We start from the raw sequence: 17,500 nt of genomic DNA on the forward strand, positions 1-17,500 counted from the left end.
CTGTGTATAGCGGTCACTCTGTATATAACAGTCACCTTACCAATTCCCAAGGGTGATCATTGTACACAGGTTTGACTGTACCATCATCAGGGTTATTATCAGTTAAACATCAATACGTACAAATTATCGTTTGGAATATCAAATTATGATACCCACTCACTGAGATCCCGCTAGGTTTAGATGCTGACAAATTACTGTTTACTAACCAGTCTTTGTTCTTATACAGAGTGTGTACGGAAGACTTGGGGTGAAATCTGACCAGAATCTCATTGACGCCTTTGAACATTTTGTTTTGGAAGATTGCGAAGACATAAAGATGTCTCGGATGCTGAAAGCAACTTTATCAAGGTGCACACAATACAGCAATACACAATATTCTTTTTTAGTATATACATGTATACGGGGCAAGGGTGGCGCAGTGCACGAGGAGCCGCATGCAGTAAAATTTCTGTCCCGTAATTTAATCAGTTAAATCATCAAAGTTGACAGGTCTTTCTGATGATCAAAGCGACCGTTCGGTTTACCATTTACATCTTCAGTGCGAAGACTGTCACGGGAACATTATTACCTTCAGGATAATTTCTTACCATAACAGTGGTAGGTCGCGCGCGTCTGGTCGGTTTCGAAGAACGTGATCGTGACTGTTATTTTCATTCAGTGACTGTGCGCGTTGATATGCCAACGTTTAACACAGACTGCAACATTGAATTTTTGTTATAAAGCAAAGAAGCTGCTGAGTAGAAACTAAACCGTCCCAGACCTATTCCGTTTCATTCGTGTACTTTCATTTTGATGGGGTCTGTATGATGAATTTACTTCTGCCTTCTAATCAGGCACGTAAACAACATAGAGATAAAACATTTCATTTTGCTTTTGTGGAGTAAATTCATCTTAAAAAAGTTAAACTAGTGGACCACTTTCTCCGCGTACTTGTAAAAATAGGCATTTAATATGTCGTGCTACAGTGCGAAAATCTTCTTGTCGTGGATTAGATTTCAGAGTACATATTGTTAATCTTCATTTCGCGCCAGAATAAATTAGTTTGCGCGCAAAGGGCTTCTAAAAAAAATCACAAGGTTTGTCCCTCTTCGAGTCCACCTTCTGGAGATACGCCGGCATGGTAGCTGGAATACATTGCCGAGGCGAAGATCTGGCATTTTTTCCTCCTCGTCTTTTTTTCCCCGCGACGTTTGTTTATATTTGTAGTGAGAATGCCGTGCATATCGGTGGATTTTACTTCAGTCAAGCTGCTTCAGTTCCTGCGGCTTGCTACTCATCATAAAGAAGAGTGTCGGAATCGCTTTGCTCGCCTTTAACAGATTTGTTGTCGAATGCAAGGTAAAAGAACGGACTACTGTAAGGTAAGAATTGAAGTTTAAATTTGTTTCTCGGCGAAAAATAGTGCATACAACTCGTGAAACCTGTGAGTATTACCTCTGTTTAATATACCGGATGTCATGCGATGACCCCTCGCTTTTACGATGGATAAGACGGATACAAACAATAATTTCTTTCGCAACGTTTAGTATAATTTACTTAATATAGAGATCATCTGAGGACGATTTTTCGTTATATATGCTTCATTTCTTGGCTTATTCCGGCTACGTGCGAAAAATTAGATGACAATGTTTGTGTGCTATAATTATACTGATAATTTCTTGCACCTTGAAACTCATGAAAGCCAAACTTGTTTAACCCTAGCAAAAACCTCTTTTAATGGAGGAACTCAACCTGATAGTTGCACTAAAATCTAATAATTGTTACTGCGTTTGCATGCTCTCTGTAACCCCGTGGGTAGAACATACCTCATGGTTACATTAATAATAATCACTGCATTTGCTCTCTGTAACCTCGTGGGTAGAACATACCTGAAGGTTACGTTAATAATAATCATTGCACTTTCTCTTTGTAACCTCGTTAGCCTGCGAGCAAGCTCTCCTATTTGGGTAAGCGAAGTGAGCCTCGCGAGAACGCGCGAGCGAGGAGGCCGAGATCTGTAAAGCATTTCAGGATCGCTTGACTTTTCTAAATCGACTTATGATAGTTTACATTAACTGGAATATTTCGATTTTTTGAAATTTACTAAGAATATAGAACTGCCGGCCATTTAGTATTTTGAAAAACTTGACCGGCAGTCGAACTGCAAAAATTTCTAAGTGTCACAAAACATGATTTCCTCCTCTGAGCCCAGCGCAAATCAAACACTAGACTTGAGATCTGTAAAGCATTTCAGGATCGCTTGACTTTTCTGAATCGACATATGATAGTTAAGATTAGCTGGAATCTTTCGATTTTGTGAAATTTACTGAGAATATAGAACTGCCGGCCATTTAGTATTTTGAAAACCTTGACGGGCTACCGGCCATATAGCCACAGCGTATGAAATAACTGAGATAGTACGCGTGATCTGATTGGTCAAAAACCTATGGTTTATTAAACCGGTAAAGCCATAGAAAAAGGCATCCGGACCACGAGCCATAAACAAAACCGGCTATTGATCTGCAAACAACGATTTTAGAAAGGCTGAAAACAGAACAAGTTACTTACCCAGCCCTTCTTAATATTAAAAGCGTTGGTTTCCACATTTTATTGCTGTGCGTCACAATTCGCTACTGCCATACGGTGTTAGAAGTTATAGAATACAAAGCTGGAAAACAGTTTACATTTCACGACGAAGCCAAATCGCAGAGAAAGACAACAACTGTGTGAATTTCTGGTGTAGAAAGTCTCTAGGAAAACTTGACCACTTGCCAACCAGCAACAAAACGGATAGTTTTAGCATTCTTGATTTATTTTATGTCAAAATTAAATTCCTTAATGAAAGAACTTGTTCCAAAAAGAGATCTCTGATCAAGATATGGTACAAAATCGGCCGCTGTAGGTTTTAAACAAGCTGCCAAGGATGATGAAAGATGTCAGAGTTTCGGGCTGGTTTTTTCCAACATTTGGACAAATTATTCGGTGATATCGATGCCATAACCTACCTCATGAACCACCTGACTTCACGAATCGACAAATATTAACGCTAATATGTGGCTACGGCAAAGAAACCTTTCTCCACCAGTGACATATTTCCATCGGTCGCTGTACGTGCATACAAAGTTACATGCGACAATTTCGCAAATGCAGCCACGTCGTTACCGCAGGATTTCTTGATCATAATAAAGTCCAGAAAACAGATCTTAAACCACTGCTTTTTATTTTGTAAAAAGTGAATGAAGTCCTCCATTACAATAGCTGTCAGTTCCGTCTGTAATAACGAAATTCTTACGGATCGAGTCAACAAAATACGGCTGCGTACAGTCTGATGTTCAATTAATTTCTACTGTAGTAAACAAACCGTGAAGGTATTCTTTCAATGTACGTTCGCATGAATATGTGTTGACTTTTCCTGTTAAACAGCTTTCATAAGTTATCATGTAATGAGTGCAAAAACTCGTGTTTTGAAGTGCTGCTGTTTGTTGTTTGACTGAACTGAGTTTCGTGAGTCATGATTGGCTTATGATGACTTTAGAGAGAAGACGTGACTTGATCACGGTACTAGAACCATATTTTTTACCTAAAAGACTCCATTCTACTAAAAGTTATTTTATAAAAGCAATAGACCACACTTTCTATGGGTCTACCGGCGTGATAACCCACACTGTAATTTTCAGGGAGTTATAATAACTCCTCGAATGGGGCTAATTTAACTCCTTACAGTGGAGTTATTTTTCGTGGAGTTACTTTAACTCCAAAAAGGAGTTTAAAGAACTCTTTTGCAGGAGTAAAAGTGACCCCAGATAATGAGGAGTTAAAATAACCCCAAAAAAGGGGTTATCCTGTACCTAAAATTTTTACTCCACTTTCAGAGTTAAATTAACTCCAAAAAGAGTAAAAACAACCCATGTAAGGAGTACAAGCAACCCCATTTCGGAGTAATTTTAACTCCAGACTGGGAGTAAAAAGAACTCTTTTTCAGGAGTAAAAATGACCCCAAATTCGGAGTTAAATTAGGAGTCAAAATTACCCAAAAAAAGGGGTTATCCTGTACCTAAAATTTTTACTCCATTTTTGGAGTTATAATAACTCCCTAAAAATTACGGTGCACTTGGGATGTTGGGAGAACACTCGAAAAGCTTGTAAATCACTCGCCTTCGGCTCGTGATTTACAAGCTTTTCTCGTGTTCTCCCTACATCCCGCGTGGGTTATCACGCCGGTAAACCCATAGAAAGTGTGGTCTATTGCTTAATTAAGCCAGTTAAGGTTGTTACTTACCCTTTTTTAATTAAAGTCTTAAATTACAAAATATCTGCCGCGAGTTCAAAGGAGTTTAAACTTCGCTTAAAATGTTCTCAATGAATACAATCAGGCATTGCAGAACCAGGGAAAAGCTTTTAATTCAGTATTGACGGATATAGACTTGTATGATACCATTTCGCTACTATGATAAAGGGCAGAAAATACAAACAAAATTAAACTTAATCTCCAACGCACAATCTTTTGTAACAGATGTCAGAAAGTAATAGGATCATCACGACTCGAACTTTAACTAACTAAATAACTAACTGTCCTAACTAACTCACTGAAGACATAAATAATAATAATAATAATAATAATAATAATAATAATAATAACAATAATGATAATAATATTACTTGGTATTACGCAAATGAACATGTATCAAATGATCAAATGCGCATTACATACTTTAAAATTAAAACATACAGGGTGTCCCAAAAGTTCGTTCTTCTACTTTATAAGACTGCATTTCAGTACGATTGGACTTGGTAAGCAAGTCATTTAGTCAAAAGTTGTGTCTTTCAAGCTATTTCACTATTTTCATACTTGTTGTGCCATCTTTTGACCCGAATATTCGATATGTATACTTCTCCGCCAAATGTGCGCTTGCGCGAGCATATTTTCCAGCCACATATTTTTTGTATTTTATAGCCCGAATTGCTCGAACTCTTTCTTTGTTTTTTTGTGAGTATCACGAAAGACAAACCCCTTAACGTAAAAAACGTTCAGCTACGTGAGAGCAAAAGCATGCATACTTCAATTTACTGGCTTATCTGTTGTAGAAACCGCTAAAAAACTGGAAAAATCCGACTGTTGGCAGGTAAAATGATCATGGAGAAATGAAGGTTTTGAAGGCAAGAAACGAAGAGGAAGACCAAAAGTCCTAAATAAGGCAGCTAAAATAGTCTTAAAAAAGGCTAGATACAAAATAGGACACTCGACGAGGAAACTCTCACACAGTTAGCAAGCCAAGTCCAGAAAGGGTCATAAAAAGCGAATGCTTTAAATTAGAGGCCCCTGAGATGGCAAAAAAAACCCCTCTGCTTAGTCTATCAAGTAGCGCCCAGCTCGCCTCAAATTTGTAAGAAGTACATGCAAAAGCCCCGCTGTCAAGGGGCCCGGGATGATTGTACCTTTTGTGGATAAATACCCGACATATGTCTTTTTTCCAGCTCCCTAAACTAAACAAACATTTTTGGGGTGTTCAACTGGCTCCTGCGCACCAAGTGATAAAAAAGCTCAAAATCAGTGGATCATCTGTGGGTCTACACACTGTACTCCACTGGATGCCGCAACGGCTATAGAAAATGATAGAAAAACAAAAAGGGCATGCCAGTTACTGAAATTCTGAATACATCATGTATTCGATAGAGAAATAAACATCTTCAAGAAATTTCATGTAAAAATAAAGTTTGATCAAAAGTTATATATAGAGCATGAAATTAGAGGAAAGAACTTTTGGGACACCCTGTAGATATCTGTATATGACCCCTTACTTATATTTACTATGCACGTATTACTAAAAAATAATTATAACTAAAAGAAATTGTATACGTTTCATTAAAGTGAATAAGAAAGCTAGTAAAATTTATATACACCTATGTTTAGCTAAAAATTGTATGCAAGTTTAAAATAATAAGTCTTTTAACTGTTTCTTAATAATGTGATAATTGTCCTATTTCCTAATGTCCTTCGGCAAAGTGTTCCCGATTCTAGGGGCGGCAATTTTGAAAACCCTGTCTCCAAGTATCTTCTTGCACTAAGATCCTCAAGTAACCTCTCCCCGTCCGATCTAAGATTGTATGTGATTGTATTATTAGATCCTTTAGGTACTCATAAATAAATGAATAAATAACTAAATAAATGCTCTTGTTGAAATATCAAATGAGCATGACTAAGATAACGGAGCTTCAATGCTCTCATTGTAGGAGATAATAATTTGAGAAAGGAGTATGAGACGATTCATTGGGAGAAAGTAACTTCTTCATTAAATGCACACACAATGAATAAACTGCTTTTCCTTTGTGAAGTTCGCGTGAGTCAGGCTTTATACTTTATTATGGTTGTTCTTCTAAGTATTGGTCCGACCTAAACTGTGAATAACAATTAAAAAAAAGTTTCTTAAAACCCGCTAACGACATGACGTCATTTTGTAAACTAGGATTCTATACGGTGTTGCTAATTTCGTATTTAAGATAAATGGCATCACGTATGGGGTTGAAGTATCATGAACCAAATAACTGAGGTTTACCTAGTATGTGTAATATGACCCTGAACAGTCAGTATAATCACGATTAATTAAAAGCCGATTAACAGCTCTAACTAGGGTTACAAAACAGGAAGAAATCTATACTCTCTACTGTACTAACGTTTTGCAGCAAAATTCAATAAATTGATAATTTTTAACTTTCGGTGGCAAGGGCATGATAGGTTCAGTAAACATATGAACATAAACTTGTGGCATGTACGTTATTCACAGAACAACAATAGACCCGCGTAATTTAATGCAGTCTTTGAGACAATTGAACCTGTTAATGACGTAATCCTAGTTTAGAGTCCATTGTTTATATAAACAATGTATATAAGTAGATTGCCTTCTCATATAGCTGTGGTTATTATGAAAACGTGACACAACAAACAAGCTAGTTTGCTTAATTAACAACTTAAAGCCTCAAAAGACGAAATACAACACATTCTGTCATGAAACATCATCACCGATCTCAAAACGTGGACAGCTGCGGTAGAAAACGAAGTCATTATGACAAAGAAATGGATCACGCGTTCACTCTTATTTTTCACAACATTAAGAGACTGCAAGACGGCCATTTATCGAACAGTACTACAACACTCGAGCAAGCGGAAGGCAAGTCGGAGATAACTACTTGCACAAACACACTGGAAGTGCCTTTGAGAAGACAAAGAAGTAGATCAGATTCTTCACTGTTAAAGTATACGGGAGACATGAGGACACTAATTGAACTTCAGTCAAACATGACGCGCCCAATGTCGGGCTCTTACTGTGGTGAATTTGCTTGTCCAGCAGAAACAAGAAAAGTCCGATTTTCCGACGACTACGCTACAAGAAAGGAGGACATACGACGTCCACCTTTAACAAAACGACCTTGGTCAGATCAGCCACCTCGTCCTGCAATTGTTATAAGCAAGGAAAGTTGACATCAGCTTTACGGCTGCTGAGTTAAGTTTAAGAACGAAGGAAACTTTAACAAGAAAAATTATGGTATGTAACATAAAGAAAACCTTTTAAAATGCAGACGAATTCTTCTGATACAACTGAGACACTTTTGCAGCAGTTCATCATCATTCATAGAGAAAACATTTAGAATTAATTCAGCAAGAAAACTTGGCAAACATATTTTTTGAAAACAAATGCAAATTGTTATGCATGCTATTGACTGGGTGTCTGCAATTTCGTCATACTTTGCCTTCAGGGAATGTTTTCTGTTTTTCTTTGAATGAGTGAATGAATGAACTAAATATGCCACTCATGAGTTAAGTTTTCTTCTTACTTAAAACCACACTCGCCTGAAGGCTCTAATGCTTATTTGTTGGGGACCCATTAGACACTTGTTGCTTACCTTAGCCTTATTGGCTACCTTTCTGAATTGTAAGATACCATTCTGAAGTGTTCAAGACGTTGTTACATGTACGTTGATCTAATAAAAGAAGAAAAAAAAGTACTCAGATAAATAAATGTAATATGCTACCATTTGTCTTCGACAAAGTTGTTGGCTGTATCGACCATCATGATAGCACATTTTGGGGGAGGAGGGCTTCCATAAGCCTGATATTTCAAGGAAAAATACACATTGAGAAAAAGTACTTAAAGCAGGCACCACATTCAAAAAGGCAAACCAAGTTCAATAAACATATTTGAGGTCAACGCTAACTCGACACTTTAGAACTGGCAACTCTGAAGAAGATAACTGAATCGTTGAGATCGACAGGAATCGGGCAAAAAAGTAGATAAATTACAAGGAATACAACACCACTCAGTTAACTTTATTCATAAATCAACGTTCGTTCCTCATCTAGGTGAGTGGCTGTATCTTTATTGCACGACATATGAGAAAAAAGAAGCATAAAATAAGTTATAATAAGAACGTGTTTTATGCCTGAAGTGACGTAAAACCCGCAAAGGCTAGATCCGATCGCGAATAGTAATCCAAAATGATCTTTTGCAAGCAGAAGAGGCTCTCCCAAGGCCCGTGATCAGAAGCATGTTTCATTCAGTCTTGCCATTTTTTTATACGCTGGAACTGACTCTTTGTTTTCTTTTTAAAGAAAACTGTTTTTACAAATCTGTATCAGTAAAGAATGAAAGAAGGTAGAGAATAAAATTAAAAAGGCTAGCTCTAAAAAATGCTGACAAATGCCGCTTATATTAACAAGTATGACCACATCTTGCATGATGCGTATACGCTAAATGAGAGCGTGAAGTTTGATTGGATGTTTCCCAAACACGCAGCAAAAGAGGTCACCACAGGGACACGAGCACGGAATGAAAAGGGCTGGTTAACTCTGAGTTCCCTAACGTAAATTGAAAAACAACTGGCCTCTGGAAACCAGCCACAGCTTTGCTAAGGACATGAGTGGCACTTTTAACGAATTAATTCATCAATCCAACTTTTCCTCGGAGGACACCTTTCAAGTGGCCGTTTTGGAGACGGATATTACCTGAGAGTTAATTTAGAGAAGTACAATGAAACATGGAAGTTGTCAAAATTATAAATTTCTTCAAGATTCGCGCCAAAAGTTCAGTTACAAACTAAAAAGACGTTCATTACAAAACCTCGCGCAGCTCGGGGGAGGAGACCTGTACAATGTCAGGGATTTAAGGGCGAGATTGAAATAGCAAACTGAATATGACACAGCACTACTGGGAGGTCGCTTACGTCCTTAAATAGGTAGGGGCGTCTATACCTGACAAGCACGTACGCAGGTGCATAACAGATAATGAAAAACACTACAAAGTACAAAAAATGTAAAATAATTATGCTGGATAAAAGCAATATTTCGAAGAAGCAAAATCACTCTAAGTCACTTCCCCTCATATCTTTCAAATATTAATTTTTCAGATCGAAAGATGCTGGAGTAGGCCAGAGGGAGGAAAACTTAGACGAACTAAATAATAATGATAATACTAATATCACAATGGACTCAAAATTTAAAAATTCTTTGCAAGCAGTCTAAAACCGTTCTCTTGAGAAAGGCAATTTTACTTTGGCTTACGTGTGAACCATTGTAAATTGGTAAAGAAATTGTATAGTGTATTTTCCATGATGAAAAGTCAGAAATGCGTATTTTTTTTTCTGACCAAATTAATCAAAATCTGTCTTACGCAACTACTTCCAATTTAACTCTTTAGTTTTACCAAGTACTTGATCTCTCAGTCTTTCCTTAAATAATGGCACTTTGTTTCATTTTATTTAATGGGGTAAATTTTTTCCTTAGACGGGCTTGTAGGGACAGCTTTTAAGTTAACTGAAATAGCGGGGATTACGGGGCCAAAAGTGGTACTCAAGGATTATGATAACTTACAATGCCACAAAATACAGCGACGTCAGTGAAAACAGACATAAATACGTGTACGTACAGTAAATCATATCGTTACGCTTTTTAAAGAACTTGAACATGGGTCCAGTTTAAGTTAAAGTTGAGCCTGTTAGAGACGGCAGAGAAATTTACATAAAAGCGTGATGTATACACGTGCAGGGTTGTTTCACTCAATAAACTGAACAGTTCTTCGAATTCTTTGACCTCCTTGTTGCCTAAGCTCCGGCGTCACAGTTTAGTAAGGTCTCCGATATTCAAGCCCGGCATATAGCATTGAATACCACAACTTTGATTTTTGAAGTTATGCAATCAAAATAGCAAGGAAGCTGCAGGCAGCGAAAGGCAACGAAATGTAACAAATTAATGAAGACGCACGTGCAAGCTTAAGCTATTGGCTTTGTGCCTTTCCTTTTTCCCTTGCCGACGACCTTGCGTAAGGTCATTAATCATAACATAAGAAAAGATCTTACGCTGTAGCAACACCTGGCCCTAGGCGCAGCTCGATCAAGATGGAGTCGGTTTCTCCAGAAGTTCTTGAGCAAAATCACTATCTCTAGCATGTAGAATTCAGTGCACCCGATCGATGGCACTTGGACCAAACATCATGCATATGTCACACACATGACTGACTAAACTCTTTTGTGCTGTTAAATCTCACCTCTGATTGGTAGATAGTAATTAAAAAAATCCACAGCGTTTCGTTGGTATAAATACTGTGATCAATAGATATCATTCAAATTAACAAATGTGTAGATACTTGTGTGGCCTTAAATCTGCGGCTCACGTACAACAGGTTGCAAAATACAGGATGTTGTTCCCGCTATGAGAGACTTCAAACCTACAAAAGATATGAGCCATCACCCATCTAGAAAACATTCCAACAGGTATGACAAAGAAATGGATCAGGCCTTTACTCTTATTTTCCACAACATCAAAAGGCTGCAAGATGGTATGTTGAGCAACAGTGATCCAGACCTTACTAAAGAACCCAGCAACTTCGATCTGGAGCCAAAAACAGTAAAGACCATTCAAAAACCGGTTAGAAAACGTAGCAGGTCAGAGGATTTTAGGATTTTAGGATTTGGAGTCCAAACAACCGCATCGCCTGCTCTTATCAAGTCTGGTTCTCTTCAGCAACTTAGTGACGCAGCGAAGTCTCCATTTCAGAGACGAAAAGTAAGATTTGCTGATGATAATGCAGTCAGAGAAAGTGTCAAACGATCGAATTCAACCGAAGGCAGATTGGTTTGCCACAGAGGAAGAGAAGCTGAAACTCTGAAATTAAAAACAAAGGAAACAATTATTTTAAGGCAGGAAGAAACATTAATGCCACTCAAGGACTCAGGAGCTTCAAAAGGAAAACAGGCCCTCTTTGTTGTTTCGGACATTTAAAATTTTACGGCGCTAATTAGTGCATGGTCAATTCGAACGTTGGACTCTTGCTGCTGTTTTCAGTTGCCTGTTAAGGCAACCGGCGGTCTTTCTCAGTCGCGAAGTGATAGCAAACTTGGCAACTCTTTTAGTGCCGTGGAATATTATAGGCCAACAATTTTTTTTCGATTTTTGGTGAACAAATGACTGCGTAAAAGTTGTCTGTTGCGGTTCACATATCGCATAAAGACTAAACGAAACAACAAGTAAAAGGTTAGTTACACTTTTTGAATTTTGCCCCTAAGAACGTCACAAGGGCACTCGACTATAAAAATTAGTCAAAAACTAAGAATTGGAGTATGGCACTGATACTGGAGACTATAAAATGAAGTGGTTTATCATTAAGCTCCTTCTTTCTCAAGAAATCAAATAGAAAATTCCAAGTTATCGCTTTATGAACGTGATCCTTAGAACGCGAGGGTCAAATAAACAAACTTTTCAGCTACTACGCACGAACAAACAATCATGAACATCTCAAGCAATTATCACGCGATCAGAACTGAAGTATGATAGCTAAAGGCGATATGACTTTCTTGTGGATGATTTGTCCAACAGTTGTAAATACCAACTGTTACTGAAAGGATGGGCATCTATTTTAGTGCTTACATGCATGTATCAGTTTTTTCCAACCTTCAGCGTAGTTACGTCGTTCAGATATGGAAATTCATTAAAAGAAAATGTACATATATTTTTAACATGCATATGTGAGCATTGTATTTTGAAGAATTGGATTAATGGATGAACTTTTTGGAAATTATTAAAGTCACGAAAGATATATGGTGTACACCAGCTGTTTATAGCGTTTATCACATTTCGAACTTTGAAGGTAGGGGCGGTTCCATTCCTTTGATATGCACCGTCTTGCTAATTGGTCAATAAGTATAACCTCTAAAGCCTCAAGCGATATTATTTCAAATCATAAGCCAATTTTTCAAGAAAGGCTAATTTATTAGTGAACCCGGTTTAAAGCAAAATTGTCTGTGAAATATCTCAACGACTTTGCCAGTATGGGCATATTCCCAAAAAAACACAAAGTTAAAATCTAAGAAACAGCACCGCCTGTTGGGTGTCTTCACTTTGGTAATCGGTAAAAAGCCCAATCTGGAAACCCAATATCGTCTGTTTAGTTCATTTAACTTCTGGCTGAATCATAACTTTAGAAATCAAGCAAATAGTATATGATTTTTGTTTGTCTTCTGTGATCAATCAATTAAACCGTCACTAAAATAGAAATAGAAGGATAATACTATTAAAGAAGTCCGTTTCCACGGAAGCAGTGATTAAAATGAGGCACATCTAAAATCACGTACTTCGTGAATCAAACACAGGGGATCGGAAATATTATTGCCCTTAAACACGGAACAAAACTAAACTAGCATAGATCTTACACTTGTCTGCACTGGAGGGGGTCTGTAGACTGTACGATTGAGGCATGTTTAGCCCAGGGTCAGCTATATTTGGAATTGCAAAATGAAGTTTAACGTAAATCTGATAAGCTGACAAATTGGCTGATATCATTATCGTAAGCTCGCCCTAATTTTGGTTTAGATAAGGCAGAAGAAATCGAGCGACCTGTATAGGTTTACAAGAGATAAATAACTTGAATGAAAGGAATTTTCTGTTTGTATAATATATATATTTTTTTGAATAAACAAAATCGTTCAGAATTCAACCGTTGTTTTATAGTTTGGCCTTCGCTACATACATAAGATATTACTTTTTCGCATAGCCTGTACCGTCTACCCTTACGTGGCGGTGCCAGGCCGTCTTGATCTGTAATGATCGCGAAGGTTCGATCACTTACCACTGGCGTCGGTTGTTCAAAGGCTGAATAGCGCTATCCACCGGATAAATCTCCCATGATCCAGTGAATAGTGCAATTCCGGGAGGTACTAAACAAAGTTTTATGAGAAGAGGCTCCGCCCTAAGGTCTAACCCCTTACCCTTTTATATACTGTTTTTGATAGAAAAAGTACCCCTTTCGTATACCTTCTTTTGACCAATGGTACCCCTTTCACATAACTGAGCTAGAACTTTACATCCCTTCTAACTGAAAGTTATTCAGTTTTAAAATATTAATAAGCCACGCACGAAAACAGAACGTTTTCTCGACTTTTTCACAGCCATACAATGCATCTGTTAATTCTCTTAGGCCTTCTCGAAACGACCAAATGATAGATTTTCCTACCTTTCATATATCTCAACTAGTGAATTCCCTACTCTTCCATAAAGCGTTAACTGAAGCATGCAAAAGGCCAGCAAGCTTACTCGAGAAGAAAAGACTACTTCGATCATTTTTCTCTTGCTCAAGTAATAATAGTTAGAGTTTTCATCATTTTTAATTACATAGTTTTGTTTTCCAGTGGACTGTGAAAGTTTCTGTTCTTTACATTAAGAAATAACTTTCTATACGCAAATTTTCCTTTTCATTTGCTGTGAAGTAGAGAACGACAACTGCCGGCAGTAACTTCAAAAAAATTGACTCTTCCCGTAAACAATTGCTGGAGCTGGATTTGTCTGAGGCAAGCAAAACAAATACCCTAATGATTGGCCGAGTTTAATTTGCTTGAATGAAGATCCTCGCATGGACCAGTTATTCACCGAGTTATTAAAAATAGCTGAAAAGTGAATCATGTTTTGGCTGCGAAGCTCACCGCAACCGGCAAAATTTTAAACAACACAAAGTTGTTTCGCTCCTTACCACGTGATCTTACCATGTGACTACTGCGCGGGAATTGGAAATCACATGCCAACTAAAACAGTGCAGTCTTGGCGGAGTCACTGATACATTTTGGTAGGTTGTCTTCGTACAAAAAAATTCATTTCTTTATTGCCAGCAAGAAGTTTTTGCAATAATGTCATTTTAACTTTGTTTGAAGGAAATCCTGCTCATGCGTAGGTTCTGGACAGATGTTATGCATGTTCAACTTGACAACACAAAACCATAATTTATAAATTATCTCTTAGTGCTCGAAAGGATCAAGTTTAAACTCTATAGTACTGTTGCTTTGAAACCGATTCGGGGGAATATTTTACTAGATAAAGATTGACTCTTTATCTGCCCACATACCCGCTGGACGCCAAAACTTGACAAAGAGGATTTTGTTTATATTTTAGTGATCTGCGAAGCTACAAGTGTCCGATCTGGCATGGGTTTAATATCAGCTTGAGTGCGACAAAGTTCGGTGACTTCTCTGAAACCACAAAAGAATTAAGAACAGTCAACTCAAAACCACCCAGAATACCTTTCGGGATTGTCGCGTGCACTTTTTCTGAAAACCTTTCTCGAAATAGATGTATACAATGCAATCCTCACAACCAACCCTGGGAACAAGGTCATCATTTTGTGTGTCGTCGATAATCCATAATTTGCTTGGTTGCCCCATCCGCGTCAGTCGCTGACGTAAGTAAAAATAAGGAGATAATAACATACCTCCAGCGTTAGCTGATTAACACGAAATAGTCGATGTCCCAATGGATCAAAGCCAATCAGAGACGGAATGCAAAAACATTTCTCGAGTTGATAATAATAATAACAAACAAGGCAACAAGTGCGAAGGATAAAAGAATTCCAGTCTCGCCGGGATCTTCAATATGTGCCATGGTTATACCACATGAAAGTACTGTTTGCATAAACGTTTTCTTTGATATTTAGAGTACTTAATCGACTTCCTCTCTCGCAAATTAGACATGGCCAGTTGATCATCAGATAGACATCGCTACGATTTAATACCGTTCTAACTCTGACCGCAAATGATAAAGATCTAATATGTTTGGGAATTTTAATTAAACTTGACGAACACACTTGCGTAAGGCAAACGTTATGGTCAGTTTAATTTTCCTTCTCTGAAACCACAAAAGAATTTATCGGATGTGTAAGGTATTTCTCGAAATGGGTTGTTTTTGGTTGACTGGCCAGTAAACGCGCTAGGAAAGTAAGCCGTAAATTGACTCAATAGTTGAAACCTTTATAGGATCAAGGGTGCGACGTACCGAGTTCGATCCCCGATGACACCACATCCTTGTTTCAACTTCTCTCCTTTCTGTGTAGCTTTGATTAGCTTTAAATACCCTTAAAACGGGGCATTGATAGAGAGAGGGGAGTATGTGATTAATGTAAATTAATCTTAAATCTTATACATATTGTATTATTCCTTATTCTTATCGAACATTATTTTTAGAGATTTATCTTAGACTTAAGTTGTAACTAATTTTATCTTTATTTTTTAGTATAGTTCTATATTGGAGTGCTTAAAGTTTTATCGTGTTTAAATAAAGGATGTGATGATAATGATGACGATGATAATTAGTGTCTTCCACGGGTCGTCGGGAGTTGGCTTCCGAGAAGAGCGCTTCTTCAAGAATTTCACACCTTCACGGCAATTCCACCAAGAATTCTCGAGAATAATGAAGCCCAACATCGGTTTAATCATTTCAGCGTTATTCCAATAAAAACAAAAAAAAAATTAACGAGAATTCTCCTTTCTGGAGGGCATCCGATTTCTAATCATGCGTCCATTAATTACTTATTAATAATAAGTGATCAGTAATTATTTTATGCTCAGCGCGAGCCAAACTCTAGTTTAGTCCGCCTAGATGAAACATCACGCAAAGTTGTCATATAATTGGGAATTAATCTATCTCTAAACAAAGTCTTAAGCGAACAATCAGTCGATAAGTTCATGAATCAAAGTAGCTATCGAAATATATGCATACATTTTGAGCCCTGCCCTATGGACCGGTTTAATAATGCGTATTGTGGCAGAGTATGACAGTGTAAATCGATAAAGATCAGTCCCGAAAATTCCCAATCGTCATTTATCGAATCTCTCAGCGTTAACATCTCCACACAGCCAGGTTTCAGCCGAGTTATTTCACAATTTGCAAGTTTCGAAACTTGTGAAATTTGCTTTAATACAAATCTATATATCTAATCTAAAGCAATTTGACACAGAACCGAATATCCGCGTACGATATAAACAAAAATGTAAGACCTGAACAAAATGGTTAGTAAATGCTCACCTCTCATGTGTTGCACGAATATCCAAACGCTCAAGAAATTCCGCTACATCGCTATCTTCCTTTTATAAATTAAACAGGATGAACAAAATGTATCAGTGACTCCGCCAAGACTGCACTGTTTCATTTGGCATACGATTTCCAATTCCCGCACAGTAGTCACATGGTACGATCACGTGGTAAGGAGCGAAACAACTTTGTGTTGTTTAAAATTTTGTCGGACGGTTTTAACCTCTGCCGTTGTGTTGATCTAAACTGCCCAAAAAGAGTGTTTGTCAACACTGTGGACTGTCCAGAAGTGCAAATATTGTCTTAATCACGAATCACAATATCTCTGAATTGTCAGCGACTGATTTACTTTGAAAGGAACGGATTTAAGCTAAACTGGCAGTGGTGCACAAGCCAATTAAGATACATCCTTGAGTCTTCGCGATGCGTATAAATGTAAGTCAATATTGACTGTTCCTTATTTCATTATAATCTCTCATTGAAACTTCTAAGCATTCTTTTTCATTAAATGACAGTTTGATATACGGCCTTTCGAAGAGTGCGGATTATGATACAATATAAATATTTATCCAGGGCTAAAAGCGAAGCTCTCGTTAACCGCCGGATACTTATAAACAAAAAGATAAAATCGTGTAATTATAATAGGCGACGGCAATGAGGATGGAAACAAAATCAACCGGATCGAATACAGCTATCAATCTCTTTTTATTTTTTATTTTATTTTTTTTTTATTTAATATGTCTGTTTATTTCCTATAAAACTACAATTACACAGTGCATACTTACTATTACACTAAGAATACTAAAATAAACTTACTTACACACTTACGCAGTAACCAAAGCATAACAATTACACAGTACCTACTTACTAAAGTAAACTTACTTACACACTTACGCAGTAACCATAGCATAACAATTACACAGTACCTACTTACTAGTACACAGTATCTTAAAAGTAACAATATAATGCAACGATAATTATAATAATACTAAACCTAACTTATAGAAGCACAGAGCCAGAGGTTATCGCCCATTTCCTAGTAAATTTTTCTATTGTATTGTTTTTAATACATATATATTTCTCTGTCTCATATTTATTTTTGACCTTTAGTTTGAAACCAGTTATATTTGGAAGCGTTTCAGACCTTCTACAATCCCAAAGATATACCTTAGCAATCAGTAACAA

General features: G+C 37.3%; 1 protein-coding gene across 1 annotated transcript in view; it reads left to right on the top strand.

Moving 5' to 3' along the window:
- The window catches only part of LOC140934481 (uncharacterized), a gene marked incomplete at its 5' end in the record, with an annotated part of 13,497 nt that extends 6,041 nt beyond the window's left edge, over positions 1–7,456 (top strand). Inside the window, 2 exons of the mRNA XM_073384099.1 lie at positions 227–348; positions 6,952–7,456. Coding sequence (XP_073240200.1) covers positions 227–348; positions 6,952–7,456 — 627 coding nt within the window. The remainder of the gene's footprint in view (positions 1–226; positions 349–6,951) is intronic.
- Positions 7,457–17,500: the final 10,044 nt, after the last annotated feature.

The sequence above is a fragment of the Porites lutea genome, chromosome 4 (genome assembly GCF_958299795.1).
Source record: "Porites lutea chromosome 4, jaPorLute2.1, whole genome shotgun sequence".
Taxonomy (NCBI): domain Eukaryota; kingdom Metazoa; phylum Cnidaria; class Anthozoa; order Scleractinia; family Poritidae; genus Porites; species Porites lutea.